Consider the following 18,974-nt stretch of genomic DNA (forward strand, 5'->3'; position numbering starts at 1 on the left):
TCAGATTCTTTACATAACTATCTCTCAGATGTATAGCAGCATGCTTGGAAGAATTTGTAGGAAAAAAGGTTGCTGATTGAGTAGGATAATTGTTGGAATTGCACTTGGAGATATTGTTTAAAAAAACAGAACAGAAAAGCTGGAATTTTTTTAGCAGAAAGCCATTTCAGATGAGCAGTTTGTATTTCATTTATTGGAGAAATTATTTGAAGAATAAGCTAAATGTTTTTAAATTGTGTATTTTTAAATTACTGAAATAGTAAACTATATGTACATATTCTTTTGTATTTAATTTCGTTTTGTTAGTTCATACTTAATGTAAGGAATAATTAATACAAAATTAAGTTTAATCACTGTTTGACATGACAGTTTATAACTGAAATGTTAGCAGAGCTGTATCTAACAAAGTGAATTTACTGAAAAAGTGTATTTTGTAAAAATAAGTTAAAATGTCTAGTATTCTTGAATGTGTGGGGTAGTGTTTCACCCCTAATTAATGATCTCTCTTTGTAGTGATCAGTCACAAAGTGACTCCAGTACTAAGGACTTTTGGATGAACATGCAAGCTATAACAGTCTACCTCAAGAAATTATCAGAGCAGAATCCATCTGCATCCTATTACAATGTGGATGTTTTAAAGTATCAGGTAAACATTCTTATCCTTTTGTAATTTTTAAGGAATTCCAGCATATGATCTATACCCAAAAATTAAAAGAATTTTTCTTTTTCTGCCAGCATGGAGGTGAACTGTCATCCCTCATCTAGACCAATTCTGAGTATGTCTCTACTTACAATGCATAGACTCTGCCCAGGCTTAGCACATTCCTGCTGTGCTTCATGTCATTCCCTAAGATATATGGCTTGTTTTCAGCTTGCTAATGATTCAGCCCAATCCTGCAAGCAAGCTTCAAACACTGTTCTTCTTGATATTTGTCAGCAAAGTCAAATTCTCCTTTAAGATATTTGATGGGGACTCCTTGCACTTTGTACTCGTACCGTCTTGGATTTTGCAATTGCATTAAGTTTTTGGTTGCTGTCACTGATGAGTTTTAATGCATGGTTCTGGCTTGCAGTTGAAAGAAAGTAGGTTTAGATTAAATATTAAGAAAAAAATTCTTTACTGAGAAGGTAGCAAGTCACTGGCACAAGTTGCCCAGAGAAGTTGTGTATGTCCCATCTGTCCCTGGCAGTGTTCAAGGCCAGACTGGGTAGGGCTATGAACAACCTGGTCTAGTGAAAGTTGTCTGTGCCCATGATGAGGGCAGGTTGGAACTATATGACCAGGGAGAAGAGGTGGATAACTTACTCTATAAGCAGCTATGTACTGTTTCAGGATCATCAGGCCTTGTTCTTGTAGGTAACTTCAACTTACCAGACATATGCTGGGAACATAACACAGCAGAAAAAAGGCAGTCCGGGAAATTTTTGGAGTGTATGGAGGACAACTTTTTGTCACAGCTGGTGGGCAGACCCACCAGGGGAAGGACTATGTTAGACTTGCTGTTTACAAATAGAGATGGGCAGGTGGGAGATGTGGTGGTTGGAGTCTGCTTGGGGCACAGTGATCATGAAATTGTAGAGTTCTCGATATCTGGTGAAATCAGGAGGAATACCAATAAGACTGTTACATTGGACTTCTGGAGGGCAGACTTTGGCCTACTTAGGAGATTTATTCAGAGAGTTCCTTGGGAAGCAGCCCTTAAAAACAAAGGAGTCCAGGATAGGTGGGCATGTTTCAAAACAGAGATCTTGAGGGCACAGGAACACACTGTCCCTGTGTGCTGAAAGACAAGTCAACGAGGTAAACGTCCAGCGTGGATAGGCAAGGAGGTCTTGAAGGAACTTAGGAATAAAAGGAGGATGTATCATCTTTGGAAGGAGGGTCAGGTCTTTCAAGAAGAATTTAAGGGGGCTGCTAGAGCATGTAGGAAAATAATTAGGAAGGCCAAAACTCAGTTTGAACTTAAAATGGCAACTTCTGTAAAGGATAAAACAAATATTTTTACAAATATATTAATGGTAAAAGGAAGGGTAAGACCAACCTTTGTTCTTTACTGGATGAGAGATGGAACTTAGTGACTGCAGATAAGGAGAAGGCAGAAGTGCTTAACACCTTCTTTGCCTCAGTCTTTAGTGGGAAGATGTCTTGTCCCCAGGACAGCTGTCCTCTTGGGTTGGTTGATGGTGCCAGGGAACGGGATGGTCCCCCGTTATCCAAGAGGAGGCAGTCAGAGAACTTCTGATATGCTTGGATATTCACAAATCTACGGGACCAGATGGGATCCACCCCAGGGTGATGAGGGAGCTGGCAGATGAGCTTGAGAAGCCACTCTTCATCATTTACCAACAGTCCTGGCTCACTGGGGAGGTTCTAGATGACTGGAAGCTGGCCAATGTGACACCCATTCAAAAAAATGGTGGGAAGGAAGATCCTAGTAATTATAGACCAGTCAGCCTGACCTCAGTACCTGGCAAGATAATGGAACAATTTATACTGAGTGTCATCATGCAGCATCTACAGGATGGCCGGGGTATCAGACCTAGCCAGCCTGGGTTTAGGAGGGGCAAGTCGTGTTTAACCAACCTGGTCTCCTTTTGTGACCAGGTGACCCACTTGGTGGGTGTGTGAAGGGCTTGGGTGTTGTCTATTTGGACTCCAGCAAGGCCTTTGGCACTGTTCCCCACAGCACACTCCTGGAAAAGCTGCAGCTCACAGCTTGGACAGGAGCACTCTGTGCTGGGATAAGAACTGGCCCAGAGAGTGGTGAATGGTGCTGCATCCAGCTGGGGATCATCACCAGAGGTGTCCCTCAGGGGTCTGTGCTGGGGCCAGTTCTGTTCAATATTTTTATTGATGACATGGATGAGGGTATTGAGTCTTTCATCAGTAAATTTGAAGACGACACTAAGCTTGGAGCATCTCTTGGAAGGTAGGAGGGCTCTGCAGAGAGACCTGGAACAGTTGGATGGATGGGCAGAGTCTAACAAGATGAAGTTTAGTAAGTCCAAGTGCTGAGTCCTGCATTTTGGCCACAATAACCCCCTGCAGCGTTACAGGCTGGGGCTGGTGTGGCTGGACAGTGCCCAGGCAGAAAGGGACCTGGGGGTGCTGGCCCACAGCCAGCTGAACATGAGCCAGCAGTGTGTCCTGGTGGCCAAGAAGGCCACTGGCATCCTGGCCTGTGTCAGGAGCAGTGTGGCCAGCAGGAGCAGGGAGATCATTCTTCCCCTGTACTCAGCACTGGTGAGGTCACACCCTGAGTGCTGTGTCCAGTTCTGGCCCCTCAGTTTAGGAAGGACCTTGAGACACTTGAGTGTGTCCAGAGGAAGCAACGAGGCTGGTGAGGGGTTTGGAACACAAGCCCTGTGAGGAGCAGCTGAGGGAGCTGGGGTTGTTTAGCCTGGAGAAAAGGAGACTCAGAGGTGACCTTATCACTCTACAACTTCCTGAAGGGTAGTTGTCATGTGGGGTTTGGTCTCTTTCTCAGGCAGCAACTGACAGAACAAGAGGTCAGTCTTAAGCTGTGCCAAGGGAAATATAGGTGGGATATTAGGAAAAAGTTTTTAATGGAAAGAGTGATAAAGCACTAGAATGGTCTGCCTGGGGAAGTGGTGGAGTCACCATCCCTGGATGTGTTTAAAAATGACTGGATGTGACACTCGGTGCCATGGTTTAGTTGAGGTGTCAGGAAACAGGCTGGACTTGATGATCTTGAAGGTCTCTTCCAGCCTTGTGATTCTTGTGATCTTTAAGGTCCCTCCCAACCCAAACCATTCTGTGATTCTGTCTGAGAATATATGACATTCTGATTTCTCACTATGTAATAGAACAGGAGTAGTCAGAATGGATTTACTGAGCATAAGTCATGCTTGACCAAGCTGACAAATTTCTGTGGTGACATGACTGTCCCTGGATGAGGGCATAGCAGTAGATACTGTCTCCTCAGACTTTGGAACGCCTTTCAACACCATCTACCACAGAATCTGCATAGAGAAGCTGGTGAAGAACAGGCTGGATGAGCAGACACTGAGGTGAACTTATTCCCAGGGGACATACTGATTTTACAGTTTAATAGCTGCAATAATGATCTGAATGGTGGGACAGAGTGTACCCTTGGCAAGTTTGCTCATGATGCCAAGTGGGGATGGCCCTCTGGATAAACCAGAGGGTCATTTTGCCCTCCTAAGGGGGTACAACAGGCTGCAGAAATCAGCTGATAGGAACCTCATGAAGTTCAACAAGAAGCGCACTTGGGGAGTCACCAGCTGGAAATGATCTTGGCAGAAAAGGACCTGAGGGTCCTGTGGGTTACCATGTTGAACATGAGCCAAACAATTCACTGCTTGTGCTGCAAAGGCAACAGATGGTCTCCTGAGCTGCATTAGCAGTATTGCTAGGAAGTGAAGGGAGGGAGGGGATCCTTCTCCATGACACTGGTGACACGACACCTGGGGTGCTGTGTTCAGTTCTGGGTTGTTCATTGCAAGTGAGACTGGATAGAGTTCAGCAAAGAGCCACAAGATGATGGTGGGACTGGAGTATCTATCCCATGAAAAAAGCCTGAGAGGGTTGTGACTCCTAAGCCTGGAAAAGGGAAACTTCAGGGAAATCTCATTAATATGTATAAATACCTGAGAGAGTGCAGGGCCAAACTGTTTTCACTAGTGCCCAGTGACAGAATCAGAGGCAATGGACACATGTTGAATCTCAGGAGATTGCCTCTGAACAGCCAGAACCACTTTTCTTCCTATGGCAGTGGCTGAGCACTGGGCACAGGTTGCCTAGAGGGGTAGTGGAGTCTCCATTCTTGGAAATGTTCAGAAGCTGTCTGGAGCTTAGGCAGCCTGCTAGAGGTGGCCTTGCATGAGCTGGAGGGTTGGACCAGACAACCTCCAGAGGTATCTGTCAGCTTCAGCTATTCTGTGCATCAGTGAGATGATGTTCTGGCTCTTAAAAAAAGTCTTCATGAATATTCAAACATACTCACCTCAAAGGGAGAACAGGGATTTTCGAGGCGTGCGTAGAAATGTCTGAACATCTGAGACAACTGTCTGCACAACAAAAAACCCCTAAAAATTACCTATCAGTCCAGCTGTTCATACCTGTAGTTTTCACATCTGCCTAGTATAGTTTAAAATCCTGGCATACTGAACAAAAAGCATGTTAGGCACACAGAATTCTTGAGAAAGATGGGAAAAAAAAACCATTTGGTTTGCTGAAATGAGAACTATGTATTCTTCTTGTAAAAATGAGGCTTTGGCACCTGGAAGCCCAGACAGATAAAAAAGATTTTGGCAAAAACCTGACCAAAAATGGCAAGAGCATACACCAGGACACGGGAGGTTCCTCAAATAGATTGAGAAGGTGGTTGACATGCATCAGCACAGTAGAATGAGCTCAGCTACAGAAGCAGCATTTCCTACTGCAGCAGGAAAATAATGCTTTGAAGAAGTAAGAATTATTCTGCTGGCTGCCTGTCCCATAATGACAGGTGTTGTTCTCTGGTGCTGGCTGGTTGGGGAGCTGAATTGGCACAGCACACAACTGCTAAGAATGAAGTTATTTTGCTGCAAGCATGCATCTTGCGTAAGGCGGAACATAACAAAAACAAAGCTTGCAAAAAGTTATAAAAGAGCAGAAATGAGCCTTATAAGCCAGAGGGAATTTAAACATTTTATTTAATTATTTTAATTTAAAATTAAAATAACTGGAATTCCTTTAGGCAGCAGTCTTCAAAATTCTGTGATTAAGGACTCAGGTGTCAATTGTTCTCTTGATTGCTTGTCAGCACCGAGACTTATATTAATTGCCATCATCCCCTAATTCTGTTTCAAAGGCAGATATTTTAATTAAATTGTTTTCAATGGTTTATTCTTTTACAGGTATCTTCAAATGGCATACAGTCTACTCCATTGAATCTTGCAACTTACTGGAAATGTGACACTAGCACTACTGATGTGAGAGTGGATTATAAATATAATCCAGAGTCTATGAGTGTGCCTAGTACACTGTCTAATGTCCAAGTTGTGGTACCAGTAGATGGAGGAGTAATAAACATGCAGTCACTTCCACCTGCAAAATGGTAATATTATTTTCAGGATTTTTTCAGATACATTTTAGTGTATTCTTTAGTGTCATATCCTGATAAATTTCACAGGAAGAAATAGCAAAATGTGTAGTATCAGATGTCTAGATATTTTGTGGTCTAAACCAGATCATGTGCAGCCAATTCACATAAACTGAAAGAGTCAGTGAGTACATATCCCAACTCTGTAATAATACAAGCCTTTATGAATTTTTCAATGTTTGCTTTCTTTTGTCCAATAGAATAGACAATTTTAATACAGTAATTTGAAACGGTTAAAAAACATTTTCTGTGTGTGTAACAATATATTTTTACAAGGGGATTATATAGAAAAAGTAGCAGAAACGCAGTTTTAAAATATTTCCTGACTGTTCTAACTTAAAAAATTAGCTTCTAATGGAAATAGTTTTAAAACAAACCTCTGTAACTGAGTAACTGAGGAACTCTCCATAAGCCAGTTAGCACTGTCTCTCAATTCAATACTTGCAGATTATTAGACTAGCAGCTATCTGCTGAGCCTGCATTTACAGTAGCACTTCAAAGTGTGACATAGATAGCAGGAAATTGTTACAAGTTTGTGGAAACAAGCAGAGGGTAGTGAGACTAGACAGAGTAGTACAGCCCTGGAGCAAAAGGTGAGCAGAATTCAGTAACTGTGCCTGTAAAGCATGTTCATACGTGCCCAGCTGTAACATAAAGCCTGGACTGTTTATTCCCAAAATTGTCTTTTAACATAAAGAGGGCAAAAAACATCAAGTTGAAGGAAGTTACGCTTTATTAACCTTGTTTCTTATAGATCAGTTTACCTTACAAAGCAAGGTTTAAAAGAAAAATAAACATGTATTTATTGGGTAGAGTCTGATGTTTTTGGAGGCAATACAGTTACAGGTGTTTATTGGACAATGTAGTAATAGAATATAATTTTAAGTGGAAAGAAAAATCCTTACAGGACTGAATCCTTGTTGACTTGGAATTTCAAGGAATCAGTATTTTAAACCAAATCTTAAGCTTAGTCTGGAAAAGAACATGTTCAATATCCTATCTGAACAACACAGCTACACTGTGGTGAAGCCAGTCTCCCTGCCCAGGCTTCTTCCAGAAACCCTCTGTAACGAAGCTGGAGCAAAAGCAGGAACACACACCCAGAACACCTAGTGTTAGCTGGGAAGGCTTAGGGACAGTTGTATTAGTGAATTCACCTAGGCAGCGTCCAAGACCCAGAATTTTAAGCCTGGCAAGCTGACCAAAGGGAAAAAAAAATTCACTAATGTCCCAGGCAGGTATAGTATTTGTACTACCTGTACGTGTACTACCTGTTCCATCTAGTGGATTGGGTGGTAAGGTTTTGGTCTTTTTTTATGGAAAAAAGTGCTTTATAGCTTGACTTCCTGTGAGCATTTCAGTCCTGCTGCATCAATGCCAAGAGCAATTTCAAACCTCTCAGTACTTCATGCTGCTCACAGCTTTAAGTTATTGACTTTCCTTTGATGCAACTGCTAGAAAGTCCTCCAGGAGTTAAAAAGCCCTGTCAGCTTAGATACTCTTCATACCCTTTTCTGTCCCTTTACAGTGTCTGAAATTAGCCAGAACAGTGTCACTGATGCCAATTAGTTTTACTAGAATAGAAATGCTCTCAGGACTCTCAATTAGGGGAGAACAATCAGCATTGCTTCCCATTCCACCATGAAGCATCAAGGCATAGCTTCCAGACTGCTTCCAGAGAAACTTACCCTTTAAGACTGCAGAGGGGTTTGAATTTTGGAGCCATAAGTGGGGACACAGGACAGTGTTAAATGTGTAAAAAATTATTGTATAAAATGCGTAAGAGAATGTGTTCTCTGAGCTTACTGCTCTGGAGTGATGCAGACATACCCTTCTCTGTCACTGTTGGGGGTTCGGGGTCCCTTTGGGATCCCTGAGACTGTTTTTGTAGCCCTCAGTGACAGAGCAAATTCCTGAGCCTTGCCCAGATAGAATTGTGGCTCGTGGTGAGCTCTCAGACCAGCGGGGAAAAGAGACCAGCACATGCAGAGAGGCACAAATCCATCGTTTATTCCATGAAGGCATCCTATCCAGCATATACCAACGGCTATTGTTTTACAGGGGTTTTTATATCTTTTGAGGGTTTTACAATTTGCACGAATTACCAAGGGAATTCTACTTCCTAACCAATCCTTGAGGAATTTTACATTCAAAGCTGGCCTATGGATACTAAAAAAGAATGAACCACTAATATTGAAAATAGATAAGAGGGTCTTCCAAAGGGGGGGAAGCTAAATTCCTTTTGTATTCGCCATTTCACAAGCCATTTCTTATGTCTAAGCTATGATTTTCCAAGGAGCTTGTTCTGAGGATGCAGGGAAACTTCCTTCTGTGTTTTCTGCTCCCTCCACACTTCTCTTTCCCTCTTTTCCTACTGTAGTTTTCCACAGTCTATCCTTAAAGTGTGCAAATCTTTTTATAGACCTCCATTTAGAGATGTTTGTAATATATCGGTGTAAATCAGGTGAAAAAAATTTCTAAACCCAGTGTTTGTAAGTAACCTGCCATTCTCTTACAGGAATGCAGACCAGATGAAAGCATGTTGGAAAATATCTAACATTTCAGAAAAGTCTGAGAATGGAGGCAAGTTGAACTCTTTTGTTTTCCTATCTTGTACAGAAAATTTTTAACAGTAAACAGGTGATCATTTTAGCCTCTATGCCCTCTAACTCCTTTTTACACATTTTCTCATGCTGTTACTAGTTCACCTTCTTCTCAATTAATTGCTCCTGAAAGATTCCATTATGAGTGAGATGTCAAAATATAAATTTAATTATTATCTATAGAAGGGAAAATAATGAAGTACCTTGAAAACAGTTAGTAGTTCTAAAATAGTTTAGATGGGATAAGAAATTATTGCATTCATGCTATTTGGAAGTGAGCAGCTAGTCAAATGAAAATAGGTTTAACATTTGTGTCTTTCCACACATAGATAATTTTAAAACATTAGAAGGAGGTAAGTGGAAGTCTGAGCTTAGATATATTATTTTTGACCAACATTTTGAGTTTTGGTTTTGACCATAATGTCTCCAGGAAAAAACTTAAATCTATGCGTATCTGCTCTGAGTGGTAATTCATACAATATTGCATAAGGTACCAATCAATAGTTGTCGTCAGCCCAGTGCTTTTCTTTGAGCTGTAGTTGATGTCACGACCCCTGCAGTCTCTGCAGGTGCAGTATTTTTCTGAAGCAGTAAAATAGCCAACATCTCATCTTCAAAGCCTCTGTGGAGAAATGAACTGCTAATGTAAACAGGCCTTTAGTCCTGTTAAGAATTTAGTGAAGAGGATTGTGAAATCACAGATTTGCCTGTAATTATGACTGGTTTCATATAGAAACCACAAGCATGAATAGAGAAGACAACTTTTATTCCTGCAAAGTTGTGATTATCATTCCAGCAAAATTAGAGAGGATTTTGTTGAACACAGGTGATTACTCTAAGTCTGGTGAACTTTGTTCTCCACTAACCTCACAGTTCTTTGCTATTGTCTTCCACTATATTGGATTAGCCCTCTTTTTTTTTCCCTTTTCCAAACTCTATGGTTTCTTTTAAAAGGAAAAATCATACTGAAACAGAAATGCAACCAGATGAAGAGGAACTGTACACTTGCAGAGCAGCTGCTAGTGTTCCACTTTGTGTCTTGTGCATTGACAGCAGATTTGCACATATCCCACTGCTTCTGCAGTATTCCTTCTCTTCCCAACATCTTTTCCTCCCCTCTTCTTTGAGTATAATCACGTATAGTACTCAGTTCAGGACTGGGCTGATCTTGCACTTACAGAAGCAAGGGGAGAACTTGCACAAACACTGTCAATGTCAGGACAAGTGTCTTCAAGTCTTTTTTCCTGGTGGACAGCATGATAAAATTTTGGGGGCTTTTTTATGGTCCAACATATTATGTAATCTGTCAGTTGGAGAGAGATAAAGCACAGAACAAACTTTCAAAGCACTTGATATATGAGTTTCCATATTTAGAGTAGAAAGAATTTCCGGTTTGCAGAAATAAGGCAGACATACAGAAGAAATTAAATTGATCTTAAGCTAAATTTAACAAGAACAATTGTTTGAAACAATTTCTTTTAGTTCCTGCATTTACCTCAGTAACATTTAAGTTACTAACTTCCTTGGAATTTAGCAGTTCTTATTGACAGGAATAGCAAGTTTTTTTAAAGTAAAATTATTCCATTAATCTTAATTTAAATCTCATTTTCCCAGCACACTTCACAAGAACAAGAAAAGACCTGTTTTAAAACTAGAAAGTAATAGTTATGTGGGGATTTTGAAAATGCCTTTCATTGCCTACAGAAATGTACTAGAAGTAATTTTGAACCATTATTGCTTTTCTAATAGTATCAAAGAGATGCGACTTTACCACTGTCTCTGAAAAAAATCAGCTTGAATTTGTGGGAAGTATTTAATCAGACCTTGTCTTTATTGGAAACATATTTAATTTCTTTCCTTTGGGTACATTACTGTAGAACTGCATTTCTTCCAGTGTTTTTGTTCATGTACTTTCATCCAGACAGATCATGACAACTCTTAAATTTCTGATGTAATTTCAAATCTACTAGTGAAAAGTAGATAGTATCTCCCATCTATCAGTCAGATACCATCTACCACAAGAGAGATGGTAGTAAGTGCTTGGTGACCCCCAAGCATAAATGGTTATAGGGACCAATCAGAAAAGTAGTGAGGGGTTACTCACATTTTGGATAATCTTGCAGAAATTTATAGTGTTTCTTTTTAAATCATTCTCTAGTCATTGTCTTAAACAGACCATGGGAAAAACAGACTTGTACTCTTACCTCTTTTGAAAGTGTATGTAGGGCTGCCACTGGGAATAGATCTCAAAGGTCACCATCTTAATTTCACTTCTTACTACTAAAAATTTGGCGAGATCATTTAGTTCTTGCAAAACAATCACCTTCTCAGTTTTGTTGTGTTTATAGGTTCTGGATCCCTCAGGGCAAAATTTGAGCTTTCGGGAGGACCCAGTAAACCAGCAACACTTGCAGTGCAATTCATCAGTGAAGGAAGCACCCTTTCAGGAGCAGATGTGGAACTCGTAGGCACTGGCTATCGGCTTTCCCTTCTTAAGAAGAGATTTGCCACTGGTAAGACATTGACGTGCTTATATATTCAAATCAGTATTCTCTAGTGTTAAATTCTCAAATAAGAAACTGTTACATGAGTGATGTATAAACAGTTACTCTTTATTGAAACATTTCTGACAAGTGAGTTGGTTTTCCATAGTTAATCAAACTGCTCCAAGGAAAATATTGACAAAATCTGGTTTATCTACTGACTGCAAAAAACTTACCTTTGTCTTTCAGGACGGTATATGGCAGACTGTTAATGTACCTGTGAAAGTCATCGGATCGGGATTGCAAGAAACACACTCTGCTCTCTCTACTTTTCAAACACTAGTTTAACATGCATTAATTTTTCCAAAATATTGACCTACTTTGAGGCTTAACTACAGAAAATAAATGCACTTTGAAGAGTCATTTTGGAAACTTTTTATTACTTTACAATAGCACTGAAGTTAACTTCAACACTGTCTGTAAATGATCAACTGCAATACTTGGGAAAATTTGCTGAAAAATTAGTAATTTTATATAGAGGAAGTCAAAGTAGTAATCCACAATTGTAATGGAAGTATGAAATTTTATGTTGTACTGTAAACCTAAAAATGTAGAAGAGCTAGTAAGAAATATTTGAGCTTTTCATAAGTAATACTCATTTTTCAGATTCTTTCATTGCCAGCTTTGAATTGACAGTTTATAAAGACAGCAGAGGCCAAGTCTTGTGTAGTTCTTCTTTCCATTCATACCACAAGACCAATTGAGTTAGAGATACATAAAAGTAACTTGATGCCCATATATCATATATTATTAAAATGTAAGTTGTTTTACATAGGGTTTTTTTAAACTAAGTGCAATGTGTTACAAATTGCAAAACACAGCAGAGATTTACTTCTGCAGTTAGTAAATTCTTTTGGGCCTTGTAATTGTTTGAGTTAATGCAGTAGATTTAATTTATTTTTATATTAATTGCGTAACATTTGTGCCTTTCAAAAAAGCCTGTGCCTATTCAATTTGATACTCATGTGCCTCATTTCCTTTTTCAAAGTTTGGCTCTTCATCAAGAAAGCATGGTGTTTGTATTATACACACAACTTTATAAAAATTCTTTTTACTACAATTTATTTAGAAGGCAGGTCTGGAAAAACTGTAGTTTGTTTTAAAAGAAATCTAAAACACTGAATTACTTCCCTTGAGGAATAATTGCAATTAAATGTGGCTTTAGTAAAGGGAGCTGCATCATGCAGGACTTGGAAACTTTTTCATTAAGTAATTTCAATGTCACCAAAGAGAAGAATCTGAAAAATCAGTGAAGACGGGAAAAACAAACTTCTAAAAGCAAATAGCATTACTCTTTGCTTTAGCTATAAGTCTTCATACTTTGAGTGTTTTTGGGGATGTATGATGTGAATGTACACATAGTACTTCAGGAGGCATTTTAAAAGGATATTTTATGGCTGCAGGATGACAAATCCTGTCGTGTATTCTTTTTTTTTTTACAACTAGCTATTTTAATATTTGTATTGTAATCTAATCTGCTTGCTACAGCCTAAGAATGGGGATGTGACACATCAGTAACAATTTTTTAAAGCAAGTCACTAATTTAGAAAATTTTCTATGTATTTGTATTACCAAGTTGTTTTATTGTAATGTTGAAATCATAAGCATTGGGGCAAAATAATTAAATAACCTGCATGTGACAATTTCAAATGAACATTTAGCATACCAGTATCTATTTCAAATTCTCTATTAAAACAGTAAAACATGCTTGAGTTAATTCATGCAAAGTCAGTAATGAATTGGACTGCTGAAGCTTTACAAGAAATTATGCCTTTGTAGAAGCTGCATAAATTGTCGTGTACACTAGACACTTTTGCTGGTGAGAGTTTCATTGTTAGTACTAAGAACATGGAGTACTGTAGATTTGATTGGAAGAGTATATTTGGCTCCTATATTTTGCTAATCTTATTGATGATAAATTTGCAACCCATCAAATGGCAGTCTTTTTATTGGAATTTCAATTGTAACCTGCTTTGCAATCAAACTGATTAACACAACAATATTTTATTAATGAAAACCCAAATCTATTATTGCTATTTTTAATCAAGTATTACATTAATTTTTAAGTTAAATGAAGTAGTTAATGTTTCAGCACTTTTAAACTAGCCTTCATTCAGGTGTTTTTCATATATTTGCATTGGGTGCAGGTTACAATTTTGAAGCCATACAAGTTTATATAGACATTTTGTAAAGAAATTCAAAAACAATGTTAAAAAGTACGTGTAGCTATCTGATTTTAAATAAAAAAAAAGTATGTAGCAAGCTGGTTCTTGCTTGTGTATACAGCAATATCCCTTATAGCTGCCTCCTAAGGAAATTAATTTGTAAACACAACTCTAAAGGATCTGAATTTTTATGAATTGTTACTACGTTAGACTGTAAATTAGAGCATACAAGTTTATCTTTCAAAAATTGTAAATACTCTGAATTTTCATAAAATGTAAATTTAAAAATTTGCACCCATAATAAACATGTAATATATAATTTAAATACTGATTTATATTGCCTGTACTTTTGCAGTTAAGTTCCACAGATCTTCTAAGCAACAAGGTAATAGAGCAAAACCATGCCCATACTGAACATTTGAAAAGATTGTTTGTTAAGTGATAAAGAGTAAAGACCATTAGGAACTCTTTTGTGTATTAAAAATCATCACAGAGAACGTGGATGGAAAAATGACTTCTCCAAAAGATTTCATCTTTAATAAACTGGAATGTCTGAGATGTCTGTAGTGCCCTATGCCTTTACTAAATTGATTCACCTTACTAATAAGTTAGATTAGGCAAAACTGTGGATATGTTTATGAGAAAAATCTTGACTTGTGGACATGGGCTTCCGTCTATAAATAGTGCTATCAAAGGCTCTACATTATGTCTTCATTAATAAGACTATATCTTGTTTTGTGTGCAGAAGAATTAGTGACAAGATTAAAGTAATTCTTTCTGATTTCTAATGTTCCATCAGTCAAAAAGGGTAGAGAATTTAGTACTTCTTCAGTCTGTATGGTTTAGTCCTTCTAAGCTTTGAGCACAGAACAGAAGTTGAAACTGAACAAATGTTTTTGAATCTGTTTCCTACTAATCCCAAGGCTTGTAGAGAGGCTTAGTAAGTAATGACTTATTAAATTCACTTTCTCAGCTGGTTGGATATTACTGAATAGAGGTACCATTCTTGTCATGCAGGAAAGCAATGGTCCAAGGGCTTGATTCTTATCTTCTGCTTGCAGGCAGGAACGAAGAACACACGAAGTGCTTAGTGGTCAGATTAAATGGTCCATCTAACACAATAGTCTGGTCTTCAACACTGGCCAAAGAAAAGGCTAGAGCCTTGCAGAGCTAATGTCATTTGCTTTCTGCTACCCCAGCTCCTCATTTATTTGTTAGGGATATAAAAAGGTGCTGCTCAGTTCTTCTAGTATTCATTGAACTTAAAGTGTAACAGATCTGATAGACGCTGCTCTGGCACATCTGTTAACACTTGACTTGTACCCACATACTGCTCATAACTGCTGCAAACCGGATCACTACTGTCCAAGCAGGTTTGTGATTATCTAAGTACACGATCAGCAAGTTTTTCAGGGAAACCTATCTCTATAACTGACAAATAACATTTATGTAGGGTATTTGAAGGAGCTAAGATATTTGATTATGAACTGGAACAGCATGTGAATTACAACTGCGGTAAGTTTTGCTATCTAACTAAAAAGCAAGGTCTTGCATCATGTCAAAAAGGATTGCATTTCAAGTCCTGTATGTTTGTAAAGCTTAAGATAGAGAGAAGTTAAGATGCCTATCTTTACTTTTGCAATTGCTACATAATTGGTTTCCATTTCAGTTGTTTTGAAGGGGAAGTTATACTTAAGAGCATGCATGGAAAAAAGTCAGGAATTCCTCCAAGCATAGCATAAGCTAAAAACAGTTCAAAGTACTAAAGCAACAGATAACATTTCTACTGTTGAGATATCCTTGATTGGATTGATTACAAAGTCTCTCAACCGAAAACATAATTTTTATCTTTAATTCTACATATTATTACAGAAGTAAGTATTCCTTCTCAGCTCACCTTGACCTTCATGTTTACTGACATGTTGATTTTTGGATTCTCCCTTAGTTCATTCAATAACCAATATAAGGCTTACAGTTTTAAAAGAATAAAATAATCTTAAAACATGAGAGGCCTCTTCTGGATTACTAATTGAACTCTTTAATACTCTTAATTCTGCATTTTCTGTAACTGCTTTTTTTTCACTTCCTTTTAAATAAATTCTTTTTGTTTTGAAATCTGGGATGGCTATTTTAATTACTGTAACCTAAAATATTACTTTTGTTTGCCATTATCCCAGCTGGATTTATTTTTAAAGATCTTGTTCTGTAACTTAGTTATTATTACTCAGGAGGTTTTTAAAATAATTTAATTATCATAAGCCATAAATCATGCCAATTTCCCTACTCTGATTATTCAGCTTTATTTTTTTATCACATCCCAACCTGTCTTCTTGAAGTTCTCAGTTCTTAAATTATGATTTCTGCTCCAGAAAGTTAGCAGTGGTAATGTGTTCAGCAGTGACTCAAATCTTTCTCCATCCTGGTTAAGGAATCAGCCCATTCTTATAATAATTGCTGATTCTCCCCTCCAGATGTCCCCTCCTGCTTTGCTATTTGATAAGCTCCTTATACAATATCCACAGCCTTCCCTTCTGTTTCCCACTCTTGTCATTGGTAGGTTATATGAGTAGTCATCACTAATACAGAAATGCTAAGGCTGCCTCAGTGTTAGTACTGATGACATTGCATCCAGGTAAGATGCGCCAATGCAGCTTGGGATAGAAGAAAACCAAAACCCAACAGTGTAAGCTCAAAAACTGTTTTTTACCTTCCACCTGCGTTGAACTCTTTCTCTGGCATCTTACAGGACCATGGATTTAGACAGAGAACAGACAGAACTTTGAGCCCCTTGCACCTGACCTCATTCTTCAATGCAAGTTTCTCCTTCACTTGTGAGAATCCCTTGGCCTGTGTGCATGAGTCCCTTCTCACTTCTGAGCAGTTCCTAGATTGACAGCACGTTTTAAGTGCTCTGGTATGTGAGTAAAGGGGTGTTGTAGTCTGTGATCTGCCATCTCTGCAGCTGACATCCCTCTGAAGTCTTACCAGTGTATTCCCATGGGCGTGCCAAGTGCTGACAAACCTTCTCCCCTGCTGAAATCACAGTTCCATGCTCTGAGTCACTTGTTTAGAAACAGTAGACTGGATGTCTGCTTCTAATGAGATTACAGAATAAGTTTAGTTTTATTTCAGGAGTAGTTTGTACATTTCTCAATGTAAAAAATGCATCCTGTACATCTAGTGTGGAGGCAGAGCAGCTCGTGGGAAAGCTGTGTGAGAACACGGGGCTTTCCTAAGGGCTGGCTTGGGGGCAGAGGTTTTCCCAGGAACAAACAAAGGCACCTGCTACTGTTTACAGAGTGTGTTTCCAGAACTCTGTTGTTTATAATGAAAACGTGTGCAAGAGGTGTTGCTTGCTCTGACCAATGAGCTGTATTCTGTTCTTGGGTTAGCAAGGCGTGTGTGTTACAATAAAGTGTCCCTTTCCTATCTTGAGAGGAGACCATGTTGCTGTGTGTTTTATTACGGCCGTTCCAATAGTTAATCCTTAATTAACAGCAACAATCTAGCATAAGAAACTTGGCCCTCAGACGACCACTGTTAGTCTGGCATCATTTCTTTAGATCGTGTAGAGGAAGTATAGAGCAAACACTACATTCATGGCAGAAATAATAAGGAAATTACAGAGGAAAATGAATGTGGGCAAAAGCGTTCCCTACAGATTATGGGGAAGAATATGTATTTGCCACAACTTTCCCATAGAGGAGTTGTATATATAAAAAAAAAATTCAGGATGATGGGCCATTAGAGCTACTTTCTTGGCATTTTGCAAGATACTTGAGAAGACCATCAAACTTCTCAAAATAGAAGTTGCATCTTTAATATGATGTAAGAACATGGGAGGTGTCTTCTCTGCCACCTAGCTTTGAGTTAGAACTTGTCACTACTGCACTCACCTAAGTACCAGCCTTTGCTTACAGGAAACAGTAAGTTTCCTAGTGAGAGAAATATGGAACCTGTACCCCCATGTTCCTCAGCTACGACCTTTTCAGATTGCTTAAGGTGGAAATGCTTTTGCCAGCTGCTCCCCAAGGGATGCCACAACAACATGCATTAGAATTCAAGAAGGTTTTGGCAAATAGTATTTTCTAGTCATTCCTCCAAGTGATTCTCCAGCTCAAAACAGTCCTACAGTAACATGGTTTTGATAAAGAAGCATGAAACCACAACAGTGCAGTCTCTCTGGCTTTTCATGCTACTGAGGGTTAAGAAAAACCAGCTGTTGTCACAAGTTGTAAAAAAAGCTTTCAAAAAAGTGTTACACTGTTCTTGAAGTGGTAACTGTTACCTCAGCTTTAGTTTATAAGAAAAAAAGTGTTTCGAGTTGTACCTGGTTAAGAGTCCTTCTGGGACCAGGAACACAGACTCGGCTATACCTTCTATCTAGGTCATCAGTAAAGGCGTTTGTACCAAAACGCAGCAGGAGCGTATCCAGAAGATATGTTCACTATTTCAGCTACTGACAACAGTCTACTCTTGCCATTATTTTAGTGTGTGGAGCAAAAAGACCTTGTGTGTATGACAAGTAGCACCAGTGTCCTGCTATGTCCTCTTCACAGAAGCTGTGAAGTGTTCACGGCACATGGTGCCATACACAACAGAGTCTGAACAGAAGAGAGATTTCTGCATCAACCCTGTAAAAGCTAAGTGGTAACTTGCAATCTCCTGCTACTCCATTCAATGATCTTTTCAGTTTTTGTTTTTTTTTTTTTCCTGGAACTGTAAAAGCAATAGATTATTGTTAAGATCTTGGATGGTGTTTGTAAGGAACAGTATCTTACTCATTTGTTCAGTCAATGATTGTTTATACAATTGTTTTAAAATTCTTGTTAAGTCTCTTTTGGACACTTGCCTTTAGTTAAAGGATCTTCTATTCTCTTCAACATTTAAAAGCGTCCCATACTTTTTCTGTATCTCCATTAAAGTTTAGGAAGCCCTTCTTTGCCTGTCTCCCAGAAAGGTAGGTGTTTTAATGGTTATTGCTGCTACTATCTGTATTTAAAGATGCGTGAATTGTATGTTTACAACATATAAGCAACCAGATCTAACCAGATGTTTGCAAGTAATGATTCAAATGAGTATTAGAAACTATATACATATCTGCTTGTAATTCAACTTACCAACCAAACATAAGTCAAAACTAGAAAACAAGAAAATTCAGTTCTAAGTTAAGCCAACTGAACCAACTTGCAGGAGGATTTGGCAAATAGGGATTCCTAGGGGTGAAGATGGGATAGGGAATGATATCTCTCAATTTAGACAACAACACATCACCAGCCCAGGCCACCTGTTCACAGTCAGAGACGGGAACTAAAAGCAGCTGGCTCCAATGACATAAGGGAAGACTTCTCTTAATAGTGGCTTTAAATTCTGAAATTCTAAACTATATAAGATTGATAGGAAAAGCAAATTAAACACAGGGGTAGGAGAGTCCATGGAGATAGTTTGACTGAGGGTGATAAATAGGTGTTTTCTCCAAAAAAACAACAAAAATATTTAATTTCCACTGTATTATGGGATCCATACTAGCTGAAA

The 18,974-nt window shown here is 38.6% G+C and overlaps 1 protein-coding gene across 7 annotated transcripts in view; it reads left to right on the forward strand.

The window, feature by feature from the left end:
• FCHO2 (FCH and mu domain containing endocytic adaptor 2) overlaps nucleotides 1-13,997 on the forward strand; it is an 85,166-nt gene extending 71,169 nt beyond the window's left edge. For all 7 annotated transcript variants that reach the window (XM_088157074.1, XM_088157078.1, XM_088157075.1 and 4 more), the window contains 5 exons: nucleotides 514-646; nucleotides 5,884-6,083; nucleotides 8,647-8,711; nucleotides 11,080-11,244; nucleotides 11,464-13,997. In XM_088157074.1, coding sequence (XP_088013200.1) covers nucleotides 514-646; nucleotides 5,884-6,083; nucleotides 8,647-8,711; nucleotides 11,080-11,244; nucleotides 11,464-11,486 — 586 coding nt within the window. In that variant the 3' untranslated portion in view covers nucleotides 11,487-13,997. The remainder of the gene's footprint in view (nucleotides 1-513; nucleotides 647-5,883; nucleotides 6,084-8,646; nucleotides 8,712-11,079; nucleotides 11,245-11,463) is intronic.
• Nucleotides 13,998-18,974: the final 4,977 nt, after the last annotated feature.

This window comes from Sturnus vulgaris, chromosome Z (assembly GCF_052056855.1).
Source record: "Sturnus vulgaris isolate bStuVul1 chromosome Z, bStuVul1.hap1, whole genome shotgun sequence".
Lineage (NCBI taxonomy): Eukaryota > Metazoa > Chordata > Aves > Passeriformes > Sturnidae > Sturnus > Sturnus vulgaris.